Raw genomic sequence first — 22,214 nt, 5'->3', positions numbered from 1 at the left:
CATTTTGTATAGGAAGGACGTAAGGCGCGCCGCCAAGCGGCGCGGCGCGCGCCCCGCCGCCGCCACGCCACCTGGGGCGCGTCTTACGTCTTTCCTATACAAAATGTACTGAGGAGACGTTTTTTGAATTACACTTAAGCGGCGTGGCGCGGACGCCCCTTGCGCGCCCCGAGACACGCGACGCATAAGTGGGAACGCTGCCTAAGCGCGGCAGCGGTGAGCGGCAGCCATACGTGCGAATGAAAAGTCCCATTGCTGTGTCTCGCTCCAATGTATGGCCGCCGCTCACCGCTGTCGCGCTTAGGGCCCATCCACACTCATAAGACGCATGTCTTGCGGCGCGCAACGGACGTCTCCGCCACGCCGCCTGAATGTCCTTCCTATACAAAATGTACTGAGGAGACGTTTTTTGAATTACATTCAGGAGGCGTGGCGGAGACGTCCGTTGCGCGCCGCGAGACACGCGACGCCTAAGTGGGGACGCTGCCTTAGACCAATGTCGTTGCTGAGCCGTAAGATAGCAAGGAGACGGCGACAGAGGGGTTTTAGTGGGTGAACCATGGATCCCATCAGACAAGGGAGTCCCACATAACTAACCCAGGCCTGTCCTCGCGTCTGGGATCTGCGGGCGTAGCACACTAGTTGGATAAACTTTAATGATGCGAAAAGGACGGCTTGACGTTTTATCGTTTATAACGCGACCATGCTTGCCTGCCATCAGTTTCATGTGCTCGGCCTACCACGTTTGAGAAATAATGTATAAATGATATTTCTAAGCAGGAATACTAAGAAACTGTACCGTCAGGGCCGTCCCCTGGGAATCCTGCAATGGTATTTAAATGAAGAAGAGGGTTAAACTAAAAGTAACATAATCAAGTCTGCTCTAGGTCCCCAAACAACGTGCCTTTGAAACTATTATAGTTTTTCTCCCTTGGGACGTAATGACCAACCAAAAAGAGGTGATCCACCTAAGTACAGTCAGCATCAGTAGTAGAGGATAATACCAAAGGTAGTTACATCCTGATTAACTTTCTAAATATAGTTTGACAGTGGTCACAAATGCCAAAGTTGTTTTTTTTAATACATAGATCACACATCTATCTCATTTTGTTTAGCGGTTACAGAATGTTTAGTTACTTCTGATGCGTTGTTTCATCCGTTCCGTTACTTTTGATGTTGACTTTATATTTTAGGCACTGCAAACTGAAGTAACTAGTAAAAGTTGTACAAGACTCGCGCAATGGCGTGAGTATGCCAAGGTCACGAGGTCAATGTCGTCGTGGAAGTCATATAAAATATAAACTACTTCCGCTACGTTTTATCAATTAAGGCGAGGTAAACGAATTTACGATCGATAAGGGATGTGTATATTTGCATGTTACACAACTATTACACCAGAGGGCTTGTATTACACTATTTGTCGTTATTAAATTTATACATAATAATACACTATGTTTTATATAGTAACAAAAAAAACATTAACTTAATAAATTGAGATTCTGTTCATCATGCATAAACCTCAAAATTACAGATACTTTTCCCTGTCTTTTAGGGGCTCCTTACCAAAAAGGTACATACATAACCCTTGGTAGGGGACAGGAGTATATTGTATGACGGAAATTTAGTGTTGATTTTTTCTTGAGGACTGTACATACCCTACAGCTAGAGCTTGCTTATTGGCCAGGTCCACACAAAGCGAGGTATGTCGCGAGGCATTTTCTTCGCGCGGCAAACGTGCTATGTAGATGTGCCTCGGCTCGGCCGAGGCCCGAGGCAGATCATGCGATTTTCTCGGCCGAAGCACGTCTGATATTAGACGTTTGCCGCGCGAGCACATTGCCTCGCAACGTACCTTGCTCTGTGTGGACCTGGCCATTAATATGAATAATTAATATTAATTGTTTATGAATAACACCATTAATGTCATTATGGTGCACGGATAGAATACCGGTATAATTATAATGTCAATACAAATTAACTGGTACTTAATTGGTATCTCGGTTGTTTATTTGCATTTCGTTCAGCTAGTCTAAAATATTGTACTATGGGTTCTAGGCGACGTATATATACTAACTTACTTACTTACTTACTTACAATACTTAAAATGAGTTTTTTTAAAGTTTGAGCTAAAAAGCTGAGGTGTGAAGGCTTGGACACTGAGAAGCAGAGAGCCCGATACAATGATTTACATAGACTGGTACAGACATCGACGAGAAAGGATAGGGACATATACATTAATGGCATATGCGATGAGATCGAAAGTCACGCTAATCAATATCACACTAAGGACCTTTTCCGAAAAGTGAAGCAGTTGACTGGTACCTTCAAGCCGAAATGTTGTATTGTGGACGATGATAAAGGTAACATCTTGACAGAGCTTGACTGCGTCTTGGAAAGATGGAGGAGTTATTGTTGTGACCTGTATTGTGACGACAAGGGGCCAATCATTGACAGAAAGTGGGACGAATACACTGAGGAGCCGCAAATACTTCTCTCGGAAGTGCAAGCCGCTATAAAAAAACTTAAAAACAATGCAGTGGGTCCTGATGGTGTTTCGGCGGCAATGATTCAACGTCTAGGTGCAGAGGGCATTCGCCTGGTTCACAGACTATGCAACAAGATCTGGAAGACTGGTCAGTGGCCAGATGATTGGACTCAATCCTCAGTCATTCCTCTTCATAAAAAAGGATCCACGAGAAAATGCGAAAACTATCGCACTCTGTCATTAATGTCTCATGCCAGTAAAATCCTTTTGTATATAATACACGCTAGATTAGCTTCGTTTACAGCTCGACAGATTCCTGAAGAACAGTCTGGGTTTGTCGCCGGCAAGGGAACACGGGATCAAATTTTGAATATTCGGATACTCATAGAAAAATGTCGCGAGTTCAACAGACCCCTGGACCCCTTTCCTGTGTTTCATAGATTACGCTAAAGCTTTTGACTGCGTTAAGTGGAGTACCATGTTTGATGTGCTAATTGAAATGGGAGTTCCTGACCACCTTGTATTCCTGATTCAGAATCTGTACCTTGAAAGCACAAGCTGCGTGAAATTGGACGATAAATTATCGAAACCATATCGCCCGGAGCGAGGCGTGCGACAAGGATGCATTTTGTCCCCGTTACTGTTCAACTTGTATGGCGAATACATTATGAGAAAAGCACTTGAGGACGCACAGTTCGGCATCAAGGTGGGCGGCCACTACATTACAAACCTTAGGTACGCAGACGACACTACTATTGTGGCTTCGAGTGAAGAGGAGATGGCGGCCCTGTTGAAGAAAGTTGAAGCAGAGAGTGCTAAAGCTGGATTGAGAATAAACCACAGCAAAACCAAGATCATGGTAGTAGACCGAGCAAGTGTTCTTGCTCAATCCAATGCCCTTGATAGCTACGAGAAAGTGGATAAGTTTGTTTACCTGGGGTCGCTTATTTCTAATGGCGGTGGCAATACACAAGAGATATGTCGACGTGCAGGAATGGCGAAAGGTGCTATGTCTCGATTAGAGAAGCTTTGGAAAAACCGTGGTATTCGTCGTGCAACCAAGGTACGGCTGGTGCGAGCATTGGTGTTCTCCATCTTTATGTATGGCGCTGAAACTTGGAGCTTAAAAACCCTAGACAGGAAAAAGATTGATGCTTTTGAGATGTGGTGCTGGAGACGGATGCTCAGGATCCCATGGACTGCTTTTAGAACTAACGAGTCAATACTGCGAGAACTGAATATCACCAAGCGGCTCTCAACTATTTGTCAGGAGAGAATACTCAGGTTCTTCGGGCATATCATGCGTTCTAAACAGCACACTCTCGAAAGGAACATTATCCTCGGCAAAGTCGAAGGCCGACGCTCCAGGGGTGGAATACCGCTAAGGTGGGCTGAGACCGTGAAGAAAGCTTGTGGTTCCATGCAGATGGCAGTCCATATGGCCCTAGACCGCGTCAAGTGGAGAGAAATCACTGTTGGTCACGATCCTCAGCCATGAGGGAACGACTGAGAAGAGAAGAAGAAAGTTTGAAGGTCATGTCTCATGTCAGATACGAACGAATCTGATATTTGAGAATTGCCGGGTCCCGAAAGTAACAGTTCTTGTTAGACGCGTCAGAGCCCACTCTGGGAACCACTGACAGGTAGTTGCTATAGTCACATAATCATTTATGTACTACAAACAAAAAAGTTACTCACCACAACAAAAGATCGAAATGATTCATTTATACTTATATACTACTGTATAGTAAACTTTTCATTGTGATCGTACAATCATCCCAGTGGTTTTATTGAACTCGAACTGTTGGTCAAATGAATTTCAATTCTATTGCTCGAGTTGAGTGTTACTGTTCAAATAAAAAACTGGGCAAGTTCCTTTTATGTACTAAGCCTTTGGTCAACCCATACATTATGTTCTAGTTCTACCGCTACTAGCTCATAAAGGTTCTGTGGCTATCAATTCTCCAATAATTGCCCAAACTCCTAACGCTAAGACCCTCAGCACATATAGCGTACGTCTTACGAGTCGCTTGGTGCCCTGCCGGCCTAGCCAAAATGACAATAACGCTAGACGCCGATCGTAACGCAGTCTGGCTCTGTCGTGCCAATATTGAAGAGCATTTGAGTACGTACCATGAATTTTACAAGTTTCGTACAACGTTTTTACGATATGCTTACGCTTCTTTTACACTTAGCTCACGCAACATGCCGAATGCCTGAGACTTCAAAGCATTTCAAAGGATTTTTATTATATATTGATTGCTCGGGCTTGGTATGAATCATGTGCCAGTGTGGTAAATTATATGCCAGCAGCTAATTGGGATTCTTCAACTGACAACACGACTGCTAGTTCTTTCAGTCTTAAACCCTTACATATAGTTTTCAACTACCCAAAGTGGTCACCTTGGTATTGTTAATTTGAGTTGGTAAACTGAATTGCAAACATCATTCTGTACAGTGACCTTGGACCTTTGGTGCATTACAAGAAAGAAAACACTCACCTTTTGGTATAACTCCCGGGTCCATGAAAGTGGCCAGTGTAAAATTGGCCAAAACAAAAAACGTTATGACACCTTGATACGCCGGGACCCATGGGTGCCTTTGTAGATAGTACTGGCATCTGTAAGAGAATAGAGAGATTATATATTTTGCTTATTTACTTTAGAAGCATTCAATATCTAAGAAGTAAACATCCTTAAAAATTAGAAACTAAACACACACAAACACACACAGTCTCTCTGCTTAGCCTTGAGGTTAATTTTTCTTTCGTGCAATAAAGATTAAATAAATTTAATAAATAAACCAGGAGAATTTTCATTTGAAGTCTTGATTCTCTTGATATCATTTTTCTTTGGGTCTTAACAAACCTAAATATTAAGCCTATTCTTATTTATGTCACAAGATGGCACATCCTTCAATGCCCATCCTTACTTGCAGTAAAAAAGGCATGTTTTATCATGTTTTTATAATCCTAACACTATGTTCTGATTATATTGCAATATTTACAGTAATATGTGGCTCATTGACAAAATAAAAAAAAAAATGTTTTCCCATAGAAATGAACAATAATTATATTAGTTGTGTATCGGGGGTTTTAATTAAACTAGGCACTTTCCATGACATGGTAAATATGTAATAAACAATTATAAGGAAAGTTATTTAATAATAAAATTAGTGAAGGGAACAGACCATGGAGATCAGATAACTGACAAAAACATCATTAGAATTTAAGATTAGAAAAATTCTTATTAGAATATTTAAATTAGCAAACAACAATAGATATGAACACTATTGTTATATAACATATAATAAAAATTCCAATCATTGTATGAATTGTTATTTGACATAAAATCATTTTACTTAGATTCCAATAATGCAATGCAGTATTACAATAAATATTGAATGGTGGATGGGTTTTGGTTAACCCCTTAATGTTCCAATATACACCGTGTTTTTTTTTGTTTTCTGTTAAGTTCGACACATCGTTATCAGGAACCACTCTCAATGTCACTTTTAACTAAATTTGCAAAAAAATTGTGTCATTGTATTCATTCATAATAAATGAATTGATTAGTGTGAGAGACCCTTAAGAATAACATTCAGGTTAGCATCAAGTGATTGACAGAACATGTCAAAACAAATAACATTAGGAAATTGTTAAAGGCTGTCACACACATAATAATCATCTTTATTTTTTTAATAACTCGATAACTATAAGAGTTGTCGCTAGTTTCTTATAGACATTAATTGTATTTGATCTAAATAATCTTCCTTAATTCTTCAATAAAAACATGGTGTATTTGTCTGATGTATCAATTAAATTGGGATTATAATAATGCTATACTTAGTAGTACTTGGTTCTGGTGGTCCAAAAGGCCATAAACAGAGGAGTAACTTAAGTATACCATGCTAGAAAGAGTTGTGTTACAATTTTTCACAAATTATTTGTTACAATTAGTATTCAATTGAGAAATCTTTGAATCTACTGTCGAAATAAGTTTTTTAGCATAGTTGTGTTATGAAATACATTCAACTGATGCATAATTTTTTAGATTTATAAAATATTACATTTAAAGCCAAGCTGTACCAAATATTTTCAAACATGTCATAAATATGATACAGAATAATTATACTTACCTGTATAAATAAATTTTTTATTATAACTCTTTAACATATTCATAAATAAACAACATTTTATTCTAATGTGTTAATGTGAAAATTGTCAATTACAATGTATTGTTTGGTATGTTTTGCCAGCAGTTTGTAACAAGATGAAATAATTTTAAGTATGCTCATAACTCGAAAGTCACCAACTGCTTTTTCTCGTAATTTTATTTTAGACTTGTCATCACAGGCATCAAGTTGACTCATTTCTAAGTAACTCACTTTGTTTAAATTTACCAACTTTATAAACATTTAAGAATAGTAAGCAATAAAGCGTATTATAAGAACGTGGAGAGGTGCGTGTACATAGAATTTAATTAATATACAAATGACACTAATTACTCTGGCATGGCCTAGCTCAGAGTTCGAGGTTCGATACTCGTTTTTGACAAACCCTTTGCCCTTTATGGAGAAACATATACAACAAGTTGACGCCGCACATGGCAAAGATCGAATCCAAAGATATTAATAGCTCCAATTTCCACGATCTGTGTGAAAGTTGTCAAACCAAAAATGAGATTTGTACTAGATCGACATGAATGTATACTCACGGAAAATAAAAAAATAGTGACGTCGTGCCCAAAAGCAATGTCCAGGCGAAGGTCGCGGGGATGTATCTCGTTTTGAGGTCGCATTTGGGCATATTGTGTCAATTTTTATTCCCTAAAAGCAAAATAATTCTATTTTATTCGCTACAGATCAACATGGCCGCACCTATTAATCTGACAGCAGCGATAGAGGGTTGCTATATGAAAACAACTCTGTTCCCTACAACCATTTTAAAGAAAAAAGTTGTCGAATAATCGTTTACAAAAATCATGTTTCTATAAAAAGTTCCTCCAATGATTGTCTTTAAAAAACACAAATGTATAATTGAATTACTGTCGTTTTGTTTTAAAATTTTGTTCAGTTGAAATTATGTTCAAGTTCTATGAAATCAAATTTTATTTGCAAAATGGATTTCCCATAGATTGCAACAATTTTTCAAAATGGTAACCAGGGACTTTGGCTAGGGATTTCAAAAACCCGTCAATACCGTTTTTAGTGTCAGTTCTATTATTATTCCAAATAAGGATTTTTCAAATAACTATTGATTTATATTCACGAATTTCTTATTTATTAGCAATCACACAAAATGTAAATAAGGAGTCAACAAAATTGGCATAAGCACAATAACATTAAAACCGTTATCGAATCGAATCGGAAATGCGAAAAAACATTTGATCAAGCACTACCGGCTCGTTAAATTGAAAAATGCTGTCATTGGTCCAAATGACAAAAAAAGAGATAAGCGAAAATTTCGGTTTCATCCATTGGTCTGCTGTGTACACTGACAGTTTTATCTCTTAGTGATTGGTTGAAAAGAAAAGTAACGTTCAGTCTCGCGGATAAAAATGGCCGTGGTGTTGTCTTCGGTGTGCTTTGCTTGAATAATTTCTCGTAAAACTTTGAAAGCATTTAGCTAATAAACTTTTCTAAACTATTGTGTATTTGAGGGAAGTGCTTTCATTTGGGTGACTACGAATTGTGTACACGACTGTGAAAAATGTCTGAAAGCACAAGCCCAAGTGTGTTAAGTTATTTGAGGCAGTATAGGTTTCAGAAAAAACCGAATGGCGATGGTAGTAACACCATTGTTACTATGTCTGGCCCATCAGCGACTGCACGTAAGTTCTTTTCTTAACTTTATTTTAATATAGAACACGTGTTACGGTCATGCTATGGAGATTTGCAATGTGTCCAGTGACCCTCGTTTTCAAGGTCCTTTTTTTGTGAGCCGGTAGGTTTTATACCTAAGCAGGCATCCATAAGCTAGACAAATTGCTGTTACTTGCGCTAGAGCTATTAGCACATGTGTACATTATGCAATTTGATGTAATTTTAAAAGCTTTTCCTCATTCGTCGGTTAAAATTAACAGCTGATCGTTGAATGTAATACAGAAGTGCAATTATTCATATCATGACCTATAATCTCTAATTGAAGTGCATAATCTTTATTTAACAGTAACTACGTAAGTAACATTGTGTCCTTTAATTTTCAATGACACACCACTCTGATACAGGTCATGAATGTGTAGACAAAAGAACGGTTTTTAGAGTAAATTATAGTTAAATGTATTAGAAAAATCATGTGCAGCATGTTATTTTCCCCGTAATATGCCTCCAATTCAACAAAATCGTAAACCTTGCTTCACTATAATAAAGATAGGTCTGGTTTTCCCCCATCAATAGTCTGTAGGTATGTTGTCATATTTATATTTATTGCTGAATAAATATATTTGTTATTTATCTGTTAATTGAATAGATAAAATTGAAAATTCTAAGAAAGTGAATATGTTAAATTCAGATGCAGTAACAAAATCAATATTTTTAGGTTATAATACTGAGGCTTTCATATTTTAAATAATATATTTTGTTCATTTATATTAAAATAATAATTACAGATATAGTATTAGCTTAAATTAAAACAATTTATGAAAATAATATAAGTAAGTTTATTTTGATGTGGTATCATTCCTTTGTATGTAAGCATACTCTGCTGCTACAAATTATGCTTATAATCATCCTAAATACTAGGAAAACATGCACAAAAATATTGATCAGCTGTTTTTCTGCACATTTAACTGTGCTTTTGCTGAATAAATATCAGTCTTATATTCAACCTTATTGTTATGGACATAAGGCTATGAGGTGAAGTTACAAAGTGAATGACTAACTTTGTTTATTTGAGACTGCATGGAATTAGAAAATTTGTTTTTATAGAAGAACATATGTATGTAAAACAATATTTTAAAGTTAAGTTTAACTTAAGTATATATTTAACTTCATATTCTTCATCCTACTATTGAACATTATTTACTTCATACTAAGTATAAAGTGAACTTGCAATAGGAAAAACTCCTTTATGTGCAGTTCGACATAATATGTGAGTGTGTTTAGTAAAACATGCCACTTAGTTGGTTACCATTAAGGCGAGATTTACTTGTATCTTTGTATGAATAAACTGGCAAAGCGGCTTTATAGCAATCAACAAAGTGGGATGTTTTTCTGTGCACACTCACATATTAAGATATGTGCACTCATGATTAGCAAAATAGTCTAAAAGACAAGTCCACAAAGAACAAGCTAGCTGCCTTGATAGTTGTATACTATGTCCTTTAAGGTATTTAAAAAAAACGTAAACAAATAATTAGTAAATTTTAGGCTAGTTACAAAATTTGTTGATTAACCAACCAAATACAAAACCAAGCAGACCCATCACTCAGCAAACTGTCTTTTAAACTTCTAATGTTGTTGTGTGATCTTTCATTTACTCCCAACTGGTTTACGAGGCTCATGAGGGTATATTTTGTTTATGTTTATTTATATAATACTTTAATTCCTCACCAAGTACGCTGTAATATATATAATTCACTGATAAAATCCCGGTTGAACTATCTTATCGAAGTTTGGGGCAGTGCGTGTAAAACTAATCTTAAAGAAATCCAAATAATCCAAAACAAATTAATAAAAAAACTTTTTCATTTTGATCATTTAACACCTACAACAACAGTTTATTCCAAAACTAAGCTAATGAGCATAAATCAACTATATTGTTACAATACCAATTTACTAATAAGGAACATACTGCACAAAGAAGTCAAATCTCATTTAAAACCAACAAAGAAAGTGGCAAAAGAAATCTTCGAAGTGCAAACAATCTATGCTTACCCTTTACGCGGACTAAAAACTTCGGTAATAAAAATTTTACATACCAAGGTGCACAAATGTATAACAACCTTCCCAAAAATATAAAAGACTCACCAAGTTTACCAATCTTTAAAAATAAATTAAAATCACATATACTTTCTGAAATTCCGATTATCTAAATACGGCCCTGACAAACGCATTGTCTTATCACCAGGCTTAGGAACCGGCCGGTTCCGATCACCCGGTGCCGTGCCACCGCGTAAAATATTAACATAAATTCAGCTACCTACCACACACATATCTTTTTTTTTTCCAAAAGAGAAAAAAAAACATGTTTATTTGATATATATGTTTTGAGAAATATTCTATTGTTTGGTAGAATAAGTAGTTAGTTTTATTTAAGTAATAACTTTGTTTAATTTTTTATTTTAACATATTATGTACCTATGCATGTAGGCGCTCACTACATTTCTAAAATACCTTTACTCATTAAGTGAAATGTAATTATTTCTTTTGAGTTAATAAATGTCTTTAACCAGATATACCTAAACATATCCATAAATAAATAAATAAAATAAAAAGCCTTTTATTTCCTGTTATTATTTACAATGAAATCTTTGCTATTTGTTAGTAATTGTTAGTCTTTTCTCTAGTTTTAATTTAGTTTTTTGTTAGTGATTACATTTATATTTTAGGTAAGTTTACAATTATATGTTTTGATAAACAGGAACGTCAGGAACCCCTTAGGTGAAGGCCTCTTCCAAAGACAGCCATTTTTAAGAGCAAGATATCCATACTAATATTATAAATGGGAAAGTGTGTGTGTCTGTTTGTTTGTCCGTCTTTCACGGCAAAACGGAGCGACGAATTGAGGTGATTTTTTTAAGTGGAGATAGTTGAAGGGATGGAGAGTGATATAGGCTACGTTTTGTCTCTTTCTAACGCTAGCGAAGTCGCGGGCAAAAGCTAGTAGACTATAAAATAAAAATAGCCTTTATTTACGGAAACATTTTTTTTTTACATTTCATCTACAAAACTATTTTTGCTTATTATCTGTGTTTTATTTTTAAACTATAATATATTTCTATTTTTTTCATCGACAACTTCAGTCTGGTCCTTTGAGGACATAGGCCTCTTCCAAAGCCTTCCAGGTATCGTGGTCTCTTGCTTTCCTGAGCCAGTTCACTCCGCCTATATTTTTAAAGTATCTGACCATCGGAGATTGGGCCTTCCTCTCTTCCTTGTGTGTCCCCGTGGGTACCAGTCTATAAGGTCTTTCGTCCACTTATGACCCTGCCCTAACAGCTCCAGCCCTTTTCTTATTTAAATATATAGACTATAATAGGATCTAATTCCCTCATGAGCAGAGATCGGACGGATTTGCGACGTTCTTAGTGACTTACGTCATTTTAATGACTTTTGGTATGAGATGACGCACAAAAATCCGATCTCTGCTCATGATATTGCTTAGGTAAATCTGACTAACAAAATTTTTCGTTTTCTTCAGAACCTCAAAGCAGGATGCCAGCCCCAAACACCATAAACGGGCCTATAGTCTACAAGCGCATCAGAGTGCCTGATTCTGACTCCGATGAGCCTTCATCACCAGCCAAGAGGATCATCATCACCAGCCCGGTGGTGGTGACTTCTTCGCAGCCACCAAGTCAGCAGCAGGGGCAACAACAGCCACTGACTACTGCCATCAGGGAGAAGAGGTTCAGGAACATGCTGGAGATGTTTCCGGAAGTCTCTCCCATGGTAAATAAACAATGCTAGTTTACCTTCTTATTCCATGTCATGATGAGAATATTGCGTAGACAATATTAGTGCGATAGAGTTCATGCCGCGGAGTATGAACGATTCTTCCTTTAAGTTCATTAAATGCTGTTTTACATGATACAAGAGAGATCTCGCGAGAGAATGCAAGTTTCATTACAATGCGGCAATTATGGGTACATCCAATTCGGTCAGCCGAGCAAGCTAACATGCATCTCGTACTTATCATGGATATCTGCTTTTACGATGGTTCACCATCTTTGAAGTCTCTCGGCATTTAGTGACGGAGCATACGCTCAGTGAAATTAAAATTTCACCCAACATTTATTTTTGTTACAGTTCATTAAAAACACCCTAGTGAAACACAACTGGAATGAAGAGCGCTCAAGAGACGAACTCCTCAAACACGACCCAGAGAGCAACGATCGTGCCCCTACCTCCTCCTCCTCCTACCAGGGCTCCCGTCCCGGCTTTTCTGGACAACGGCCTAATGGCTCCAACATGGGGGTAGTCCGGGTGACTAGTAAACCTGTTGGTACGGGGGTTACCAGTACCACGGTGGTGGTGAGGAAACCGCTGGCGGCGCAGGGTGGGAGGGCTAGGAGAGGCAGCAGCGGGAGTGAGGATGATGATTATGGGGTCCGGAAAGGGAAGGATGATAGGGTTTATGACAGGTAAGATATAAACAGTATTCTACTTAAATTAGGGAATTGGGGGAATTGGGTCGGCGGCTTAGAGGCAGGGGTTGCGATCCGTGTTCCGGATCGTACCTGGTCCAACAAATTTCCCTGGCTGTACAGCGAGGTAACGCGGCCAGTGTCATGGGAACATTTCGGCCAGCTACGGTCCGGGGTGGCACCATAGGGTAGTTTATAGTGTTTAAGTTTGACAAAGCCTGTTGCGGATTACTTCATTTGTATGTATGTAGGTGACAAAGCCTGTAGCTGATTTGTTTTATGTCCACTTGACGAAGCCTGCGCTGCTGATCACGAACTATTTTTGTTGGTATGGTTTTTGGGTTTGGTTATGACTTTGACTTTTTTTTATTGTATTTTTTTTAACCCTGAATAAATGGTTTTTTAAATAATTAGAGAAGCATTCTGATCTCTTTAAAGCCATGAAAATCACACAAGCTATAATTTTCCTGAAGGTTTTCAGCAGTTTTGATGTTTTACTGGGTTTGGTTAGCCCGTGACGGGTTAAGAATTTCACCACCCCCTTTCTTCTCGTGGGTGTCGTAAAAGTCGACTGTGGGATATGGGTTAAATTGTGGCGTAGGCGTGAGGGTAACCTGTCACTGCAATGTCACAATTTCGTTTTCATTCAACCCCTTGTTTGCCAAGTGGCACTGAAACTTGAGTAGTTTCGTGTACTCTTCCTTCCAGGGACCGGCCCGCTATCCCTTATACGGGGTTTTGTATGGGTATTTCGTTAGGCTTAACTTACCCTACCCTTTTGACGCGATACCCTTTCATTTTGCTTTTAAAGCCCTAACGAAAGCGCTTAGCTAAAATAGCCCAATACCCTTTCAAAACCCTTATCATCGGCTCAGCCTAACGCCATAAGGGTAAGCCTTATATTGGGTTTTATTTGCTTTCCCTTATAGCATATCGTGCGAGTTTAAATCCTGTACCTCGCTCATAAAGCACACATTACTCCGAACGAAATAACATACGATCGTTACCTACGGCGGCACTGTGTGTCATATTTGCGCGTTTCTGTTTGATGGAAACGGCTGTAGATAAAATAAGGTTCAATTTTCAATACCAAATACTTATAGTTATGATAGGCTCCTTCTTTGCTCAGGTGTAACACAGGCAAACGCTGCTTTTTAGGGTTCCGTAATCAACTAGGAACCCTTATAGTTTCGCCATGTCTGTCTGTCCGTCCGTCCGTCCGTCCGCGGATAATCTCAGTAACCGTTAGCACTAGAAAGCTGAAATTTGGTCCCAATATGTATATCGATCACGCCAACAGAGTGCAAAAATAAAAAATGGAAAAAAATGTTTTATTAGGGTACCCCCCCTACATATGTAAAGTGGGGGCTGATAATATTTTTTTCCCCTCACTAGCTCGGAAACACGTGTTTTGTCCTTTAATACCAGTGGGTAAAAACGCATTTTATCCACTAGTGGGTAAAGTAATTTGACCTTGAATAAAGTCAAATTAACTGCTTTAAAATTGATAAAAGTAGGTGAATCTACTAATAAATATGATTTACCACCACACGAATCCAGTTGGAACTACTGGAAGCAGTGATAAACGCATTTTTTGCGTTGTAGTTTCCTCGCTATAATGAGGGGAAAAGTTTTGTGTTACACTCGGGTGCAAATGTATTTTACTTCTCGTGTGTTAAAAAACTCGCAAGTTCAGGATTCTATTCTCGAACCACTCGCTTCGCTCGTGGTTCAACTATAGAATCCTTTCACTTGCTCGTTTTTCAATACACTCGGCGTTAAAATTATTATTATTATTATTATTTGTAAAGCAGGCAGGCAGTTGTAGTAACTGATAAAGCCTGTATCCAGTTGTCGGCAGAGGTTTCAGGTGTTATGTGGAATTAGCACTGTGCTTGTCTAACTTATTCTTGAATTCGTTTACACTTTGGGCCGATATTACATCCTCCGGGAGCTGATTCCAAGCTTTTACCACTCTATTACTAAAGAAATGTCTATGAGGATTGTTGTATGACCTGCGAGAGACCAGTTTATACTGATGACCTCTCAGACGGGTGTTGTTATTACGTTCTAGCATTTTATGAAAATCTTTGAGGTCATAATGTTGGGTTAGTATTTTGTATGTCTCGATCAGGTCTCCACGCTCTCTACGCTCCTTCAGGCTTGTAAGCTTTAGGAACTCCAATCTTTCCTCATAGGACATTTTTTTAAGTTTCTTCGGTATTTTGGTGAAGCTGCGTTGAACCTTCTCCAACAAATCGATGTCCTTGATAAAATAAGGGCTCCACACTTGAAACGCGTATTCCAATATAGGCCTAACATAGGTTTTGTGAATTTTGAGCATCATATCTGGCGTCAGATTCCCGAAAGCTTTTCTTATGAGGTAGATGAGACTCTTTGCTCTCTTAACGATCGATGTTATGTGTTCTTCCCATTTTAGATCCTCTGTGATTTTGACGCCCAGATCGGTTTGTGTCTTGACAGCTTTTAGGGGAGCATTGTCTAAATTATAAACATAACGAGGGTTATTTTTGCCTATGTGCAGAACAGTACATTTTGAAATGTTAAGGTTTATGAGCCATCTTTTTGACCAGTTCCATACTTTGTTCAGGTCGTCTTGTAGCAAATCAAAGTCAAGCAATGGGTTGGCGAATAGTTTAGTGTCATCTGCAAAAGTACTGATGCTGCAGTTTAAGCAGTGAGGCAAGTCAAAAGTGTATATAATGTACAGAACAGGGCCCAACACTGAACCTTGTGGAACTCCGCTGTGAATATCTCGTTGCAATGACATCGAATCACCCACTCTCACTTTGAGTGTTCTATGACGCAGAAACGCCTCAATCCACTTTAATAGCTTCCCTCTAATGCCCAGGTGCTCCAGCTTAAAAAGAAGTCTTGTTGTGGGGACTTTATCGAAAGCTTTTTCATAATCTAAGTAGATTACGTCGGTAGGCTCCCTTACATTGAAACTATTTGTCCATGAGGAAAGGCAGGATAGTAAATTGGACACAGTCGAGCGGTGGGGGCAGAAGCCATGTTGTTGGTCACCTATAATAGTGTGCTGGGTAAGGAATCCTCTAATGTGTTTCACTATTAATTTTTCCATGACCTTGCAAACTACACTGGTTAGGCTTATTGGTCGATAATTTGCTGGCTCCAACTTGCTTCCTTTCTTGAAAATCGGGGTCACGTTAGCGGTTTTCCATTGCTCCGGCAAGATACCAGTGTCATACGATAGCTGCATCATTATTGATAATGGACTAGAAACTGCGTCACATTTCTGCAAAAGTATGACAGGGACGCCGTCTGGGCCTGGTGATGAGTCGTGTTTCATTTCTTTGATTGCTCGTTGAATTTTATCTGCCGAGAATGTTATGTCCGAAATACAGTCGTTAATTCTACAGGTTTGTTCTAGGCATGGCAATTGACCCTGTGGCTCTACTTGGTAGATACTCGCAAACTGGTCAGCGAAAGCTTCGGCTATTTCAGGCGGGCTGGTTACCGCGTTTCCTTGTCCATTGTTTAGAACCGTGGGTATACTGACCTTTGAACTTAATTGCTGACGTATATAAGAATAAAACTTTTTCGGCCCAGTTGCTAGTAAATTAGTTTCATAACTCATACGGGCTGCTCTAATACAATTTGTTATTCTGTTATTTATTTTCCGGTATTCTTTGTAAGAACTTTCCAACCCAGTTAACTGATACTTGTCCCAAAGCGCTGCTTTTTGTTTTATTAAGTCCTTTATCTGTTTGGTAATCCATGGCTTATCATTAGTAATTGGTTTAGGTTTTATTCGAGGTACAAACTGGGAAACAGCTTCATTCATCGCGGTAAGGAACATGTTATATTGTTCTTCGATGCTTACCACACCAGTAATCTTTTGAAGTAGAGTTAATTTTAAATGCTCATTAATTTTGTCATAGTCGGCTTTCTTATAGTTGTATCTAAGTTCTCTTTTCATGCAAAGCTTTTTAAATTGTAGTTGAATGGTAGCTTCCAAACAGACGTGATCGCTTTTGCCAATTGGTGCCTGATGATCAATGCTAGCTATTAAAAGCTCGTCACTTGTCAGAACAAGATCCAAGTATGATGGCTGATTCCCTTGACGAAATCTAGTAGGTTTGTCTATTAGTTGATAGAGGTTACCATTTTTGTACCACTGTATAAAGTTATCTTCCTTTGGCGTTACATAACCAGAGTTTTCGAGAGGCCATTTCACTCCACCATAGTTGAAGTCTCCCATAATAATGACTGAATTCATTTCTGAAGCCTCACTCATTTTGTCGAGCAATATGTTGTCTTGATCTAGCGACGAGTCGTGACCTCTGTACACACCACATAATATGAATTTGCAACTGCCAATTTCCACATCCAAAAAGAGGCATTCAGATGAGGTATGTTTCGTGTTATAATTGCTGTTTAATTTTGCCGTGACATGTTCAGTTTTAGTAACATATATAGCCACTCCACCACTTCGTTTTTCCACTCGATCATCTCTATATAGGTCGTAGCCAGGAATCTTAATCAAGGAATCAGGTATGTTTGGTTTGAGCCAGGTTTCTGTGATCACAATTATAGTTGGTTTGAGGACATTAACTTTTGCAGTGAGGAGATCTATCTTAGGAGAAACAGATTGGATGTTTGTGTAAAGTATGGTGACTGTAAATATTGCTGGCAGAGATGGTCTTCCAACGGCGACACCAATGTCATTTTTCAGGGCCGCGGCTTGAACACTTGTAAGGCAGTTGTTTGTTAGATCTAATGGTTTTTTGTCGGTGTAGCCTCCACTATGGTTGGGTGGCCACGAACATATTTTATGGTGATGCCTGTTTCGCCCTCGCTGATGCGCTTATTAAGCTCTTCTCTCAAATGTTGAAGATATTCCCTTTGAAGGGGTGTAAGGTCAGCTTTGACAGATGAGGGTTTTGACAATTTCTTTTTGTTGCGAAGCACCTCCAGCGCGTCACTCTTACTGCGTAAGACTACCTTCAACGGACGCGGCGCCGCACGGCCACTGGATTTAGCGCCTAGGCGAAACACTCTCATGCCAGTACAACTTACTTTGCTGGAAACACTGCTTATTATACTAACAGTCTCTTGCATGTCATGTTCTTTCCTTTCATCAGCTTGCTCACTCATCGACTCGGGGATATCAAATATAATGACATTGTTTGCCCTCTCATTCCTTTCCGTTATTTCTCGTACTGCTGATTCTGTTGCAAGCATGCTCTGCCGCATGCGAAGCTTATGAACCTCATCAGTAAGCATGTCCAGCTTTTTCATAATCGTTGGTAACTGAGCTATTACAGACCTACACTCGGGGCAGAAGAAGTTCATAACCCGAGAAACAGTTTTCAATTCAATCACCCGGACCTCAGTTGGTGATAGCCCATGACAATCTCCACAAAACAAGTTTTTGCAAGAATCACAAAGGACTGATGTTTTCTTCTCATTTGGTATTTTCTTGCAGTTAGTGCATTTTTCTGTACTTTTTCCAGCCATTTTTGTGGGTTTTTTAACTTTTCCACTGGCAACACTATTGATAAAAAATGTTGTGGGTAGGTTGATAAATTTAGTTCAGATTTGTGTCAAGTGGTAATGTTTTGCACTGTTTTTTGTAAAAAGTACTTAGTTTTAAGGAAAAATAACACTATCAGAAGTTCCGCGAATAGTCACAACCACTTTGGTATAGTATTCACTTGAAATTACACAGTTTTAAGGCCGACATATGCTAAATAACACGAGCACAGTTTCACCCTGACAATCAACTTTGACAACGTGTAACACAGGCAAACGCTGTTTTCGTCATCGGACTTGTCTTGATCAGTACTCGAGTGAGCAATACCCAAAGTCCAGCTGATGCTGAACCCTGGCTGCACCTAGGGGAACTCGGGTTTAGTGTAACACAGGCAAACGCTGTTTTCGTCATCGGACTTGTCTTGATGAGTACTCGAGTGAGCAGTACCCGAAGTCCAGCTGATGCTGAACCTTGGCTGCACCTAGGGGAACTCGGGTTAATGAAACACAGGCAAACGCTGTTTTCGTCATCGGACTTGTCTTGATCAGTACTCGAGTGAGCAATACCCAAAGTCCAGCTGATGCTGAACCCTGGCTGCACCTAGGGGAACTCGGGTTTAGTGTAACACAGGCAAACGCTGTTTTCGTCATCGGACTTGTCTTGATGACTACTCCAGTGAGCAATACCCAAAGTCCAGCTGATGCTGAACCCTGGCTGCACCTAGGGGAACTCGGGTTTAGTGTAACACAGGCAAACGCTGTTTTCGTCATCGGACTTGTCTTGATGAGTACTCGAGCAAGCAGTACCCAAAGTCCAGCTGTTGCTGAACTCTGGCTGCACCTAGGGGAACTCGGGTTTAGTGTAACACAGGCAAACGCTGTATTCGTCATCGGACTTGTCTTGATGAGTACTTGAGTGAGCAGTACCCGAAGTGTAGCTGATGCTGAACTCTGTTTGCACCTAGGGGAACTCGGGTTTAGTGTAACACAGGCAAACGCTGTTTTCGTCATTGGACTTGTCTTAATGAGTATTTGGGTGAGCTGTACCCGAGATAGAGCTGATGCTGAAACCTGGCTGTACCTAGGGGAACTCGGGTTTGGTGTAACATAGGCAAACTCTGTTTGCGTCATCGGACTTGTCTTGACGAGGACTTGGGTGCGCAATAGCCAAGATAGCGCTGTAGCTGAGCCCTGGCGGTATCTAGGGCAACTCTGGTTTCGGTGCATTATAATATAGAAATATTTCATGCAATGTCAAGTTAGGCATAAAACATAATATTAACTGAACAAAAATCCTACCAGAAGTGAATATTAATATCAAGTAGTTAGAACAAATTTATTAATTTGCCATACATAAAACACTTTATTTATGTCTAAAAAAATACGTACGAGTATGTATATCCATTTGAATATAAAAATTAAGTACAGTCGATTTCACTAATAGTAACACAGGGAATAAAGAGAATACTGGAGTTCCAAGCGTCCATAGACTGCGGTAACTATTTACTATCAGACGGGCTGTATGCTTGATTGCCACCAGAAAAGTATTTCTGTTTCAAACGATCTTCATAGAATTCACAACAATCAACAGAAATAGTTTGACAGATTCTATGGTACTACTTAACTCAACCAAGTACCAGTCATAAAGACGAGTCTAAGATATTTCACACGAAACATACTATGAACAGAAAACAGCGTTTATTTATATTGCACCGAACCTGAGTTCCCCCAGGTACCACCAGGTCTCAGCTACAGCACTGGCTTGGTTACTGCGCACCCAAGTCCTCATAAAGGCAGGGCCTATAACGAAAACCGGGTTTGTCTATGTTGCTCCAAATCTAAGTTCCCCTAGGTACAGCCAGAGTTCAATATCAGCTTTACCAGTACTCATCAAGACAAGTCCGATGACAAAAACAGCGTTTACCTATGTTGCACGAAACCCGAGTTCCCCTAGGAATAGCCAGGGTTCAGCATCAGCTCTACCTTGGTTACTGCTCACTCAAGTACTCTTCAAGACAAATCCGATGACGAAAACAGCGTTTGCCTATGTTGCACGAAACCCGAGTTCCCCTAGGAATAGCCAGGGTTCAGCATCAGCTCTACTCTGGTTACTGCTCACTCAAGTACTCATCAAAAGAAGTCCGATGACGAAAACAGCGCTTGCCTATGTTACACCAAACCCGCGTTCCCCTGGGAAAAGCCAGGGTTCAGCATCAGCTCTACCTTGGTTACTGCTCACTCAAGTACTCATCAAGACAAGTCCGATGACGAAAACAGCGTTTGCCTATGTTGCACGAAACCCGAGTTCCCTTAGGAATAGCCAGGGTTCAGCATCAGCTCTACCTTGGTTACTGCTCACTCAAGTACTCATCAAGACAAGTCCGATGACGAAAACAGCGCTTGCCTATGTTACTCCAAACCCGCTTTCCCCTAGGAATAGCCAGGATTCAGCATCAGCTCTACCTTGGTTACTGCTCACACAAGTACTCACCAAGACAAGTAAGGTGAAGAAAACAGCGCTTGCCTATGTTACTCCAAACCCGCGTTCCCCTAGGAATAGCCAGGGTTCAGCATCAGCTCTACCTTGGTTACTGCTCACACAAGTACTCACCAAGACAAGTCCGGTGAAGAAAACAGCGCTTGCCTATGTTACTCCAAACCCGCGTTCCCCTGGGAAAAGCCAGGATTCAGCATCAGCTCTACCTTGGTTACTGCTCACTCAAGTACTCATCAAGTCAAGTCCGATGACGAAAACAGCGCTTGCCTATGTTACTCCAAACCCGCGTTCCCTAGGAATAGCCAGGGTTCAACATCAGCTCTACCTTGGTTACTGCTCACACAAGTACTCACCAAGACAAGTCCGGTGAAGAAAAGAGCGCTTGCCTATGTTACTCCAAACCCGCGTTCCCCTAGGAATAGCCAGGGTTCAGCATCAGCTCTACCTTGGTTACTACTCACACAAGTACTCACCAAGACAAGTCCGGTGAAGAAAACAGCGCTTGCCTATGTTACTCCAAACCCGCGTTCCCCTGGGAAAAGCCAGGGTTCAGCATCAGCTCTACCTTGGTTACTGCTCACTCAAGTACTCATCAATACAAGTCCGATGACGAAAACAGCGTTTGCCCATGTTGCACGAAACCCGAGTTCCCCTAGGAATAGCCAGGGTTCAGCATCAGCTCTACCTTGGTTACTGCTCACTCAAGTACTCATCAAAACAAGTCCGATGACGAAAACAGCGCTTGCCTATGTTAAACCAAACCCGCGTTCCCCTGGGAAAAGCCAGGGTTCAGCATCAGTTCTATCTTAGGAACTGCTCACCCAATTAACTCATCAAGGCGAGTTGGATGACGAAAACGGCTTGTTTTTATGTTGGCAATTAACGTTTTCAATGTGTAATGTTAATGGTTAATTGTATTGATTTTCGGCCAACACTGTATTACTGTATATTTACATGCATACATACATATTTACATAATTATATTCATACATACATATCTACATACATTCATACATACCTACATACATTCATACGTACGAACATATTACATACTGATCTATGGGCGACGATGATCATTTACCATCAGGCGATCCATCAGGTCCTTGTCTCCCAGTTCATTAAAAATAATTTCTAGCCGTGTTCTATTTTTATCCAACGAAAACATGTTTCGTTGCAAAATTAAAAATGGGGCGCATAGCGCGGAGTGGCAACAGCGCATTTTCCTTCCTGTTCTTACAATAGCTTAGATTCATAATCCTGTCTCTTTTACGCAAGGCTCGACTACGCTTTAACAAAAGGGAAAGCCTTATAAATAGCGCTTAAAATAAGGGTAACCCTTATTAAAGGATTGCAAGCCGTATCGGATAGCGCTAAGCCAATGCACAGGGCTAGCTTTATTGTTTTG

At 39.6% G+C, this 22,214-nt stretch overlaps 2 protein-coding genes across 2 annotated transcripts in view; one reads left to right on the top strand and one right to left on the bottom strand.

Annotated features, from left to right (window-relative positions):
- LOC125230149 (palmitoyltransferase ZDHHC8) overlaps window positions 1-7,375 on the bottom strand; it is a 56,283-nt gene extending 48,908 nt beyond the window's left edge. Inside the window, exons 1-2 of the mRNA XM_048135192.1 lie at window positions 7,201-7,375; window positions 4,987-5,105 (exon numbers count right to left, since the gene is read on the bottom strand). Coding sequence (XP_047991149.1) covers window positions 4,987-5,105; window positions 7,201-7,292 — 211 coding nt within the window. The 5' untranslated portion in view covers window positions 7,293-7,375. The remainder of the gene's footprint in view (window positions 1-4,986; window positions 5,106-7,200) is intronic.
- Window positions 7,376-8,050: 675 nt separating this feature from the next.
- LOC125230262 (SWI/SNF-related matrix-associated actin-dependent regulator of chromatin subfamily A containing DEAD/H box 1 homolog) overlaps window positions 8,051-22,214 on the top strand; it is a 36,321-nt gene continuing 22,157 nt past the window's right edge. The window contains exons 1-3 of the mRNA XM_048135370.1: window positions 8,051-8,316; window positions 11,847-12,097; window positions 12,455-12,789. Of these exons, the coding sequence (XP_047991327.1) occupies window positions 8,196-8,316; window positions 11,847-12,097; window positions 12,455-12,789 (707 nt within the window). The 5' untranslated portion in view covers window positions 8,051-8,195. The remainder of the gene's footprint in view (window positions 8,317-11,846; window positions 12,098-12,454; window positions 12,790-22,214) is intronic.

This window comes from Leguminivora glycinivorella, chromosome 10 (genome assembly GCF_023078275.1).
Source record: "Leguminivora glycinivorella isolate SPB_JAAS2020 chromosome 10, LegGlyc_1.1, whole genome shotgun sequence".
Lineage (NCBI taxonomy): Eukaryota > Metazoa > Arthropoda > Insecta > Lepidoptera > Tortricidae > Leguminivora > Leguminivora glycinivorella.
Note: the sequence above shows the minus strand (reverse complement) of the source record. Positions and strands in the feature narration are given on the sequence as shown.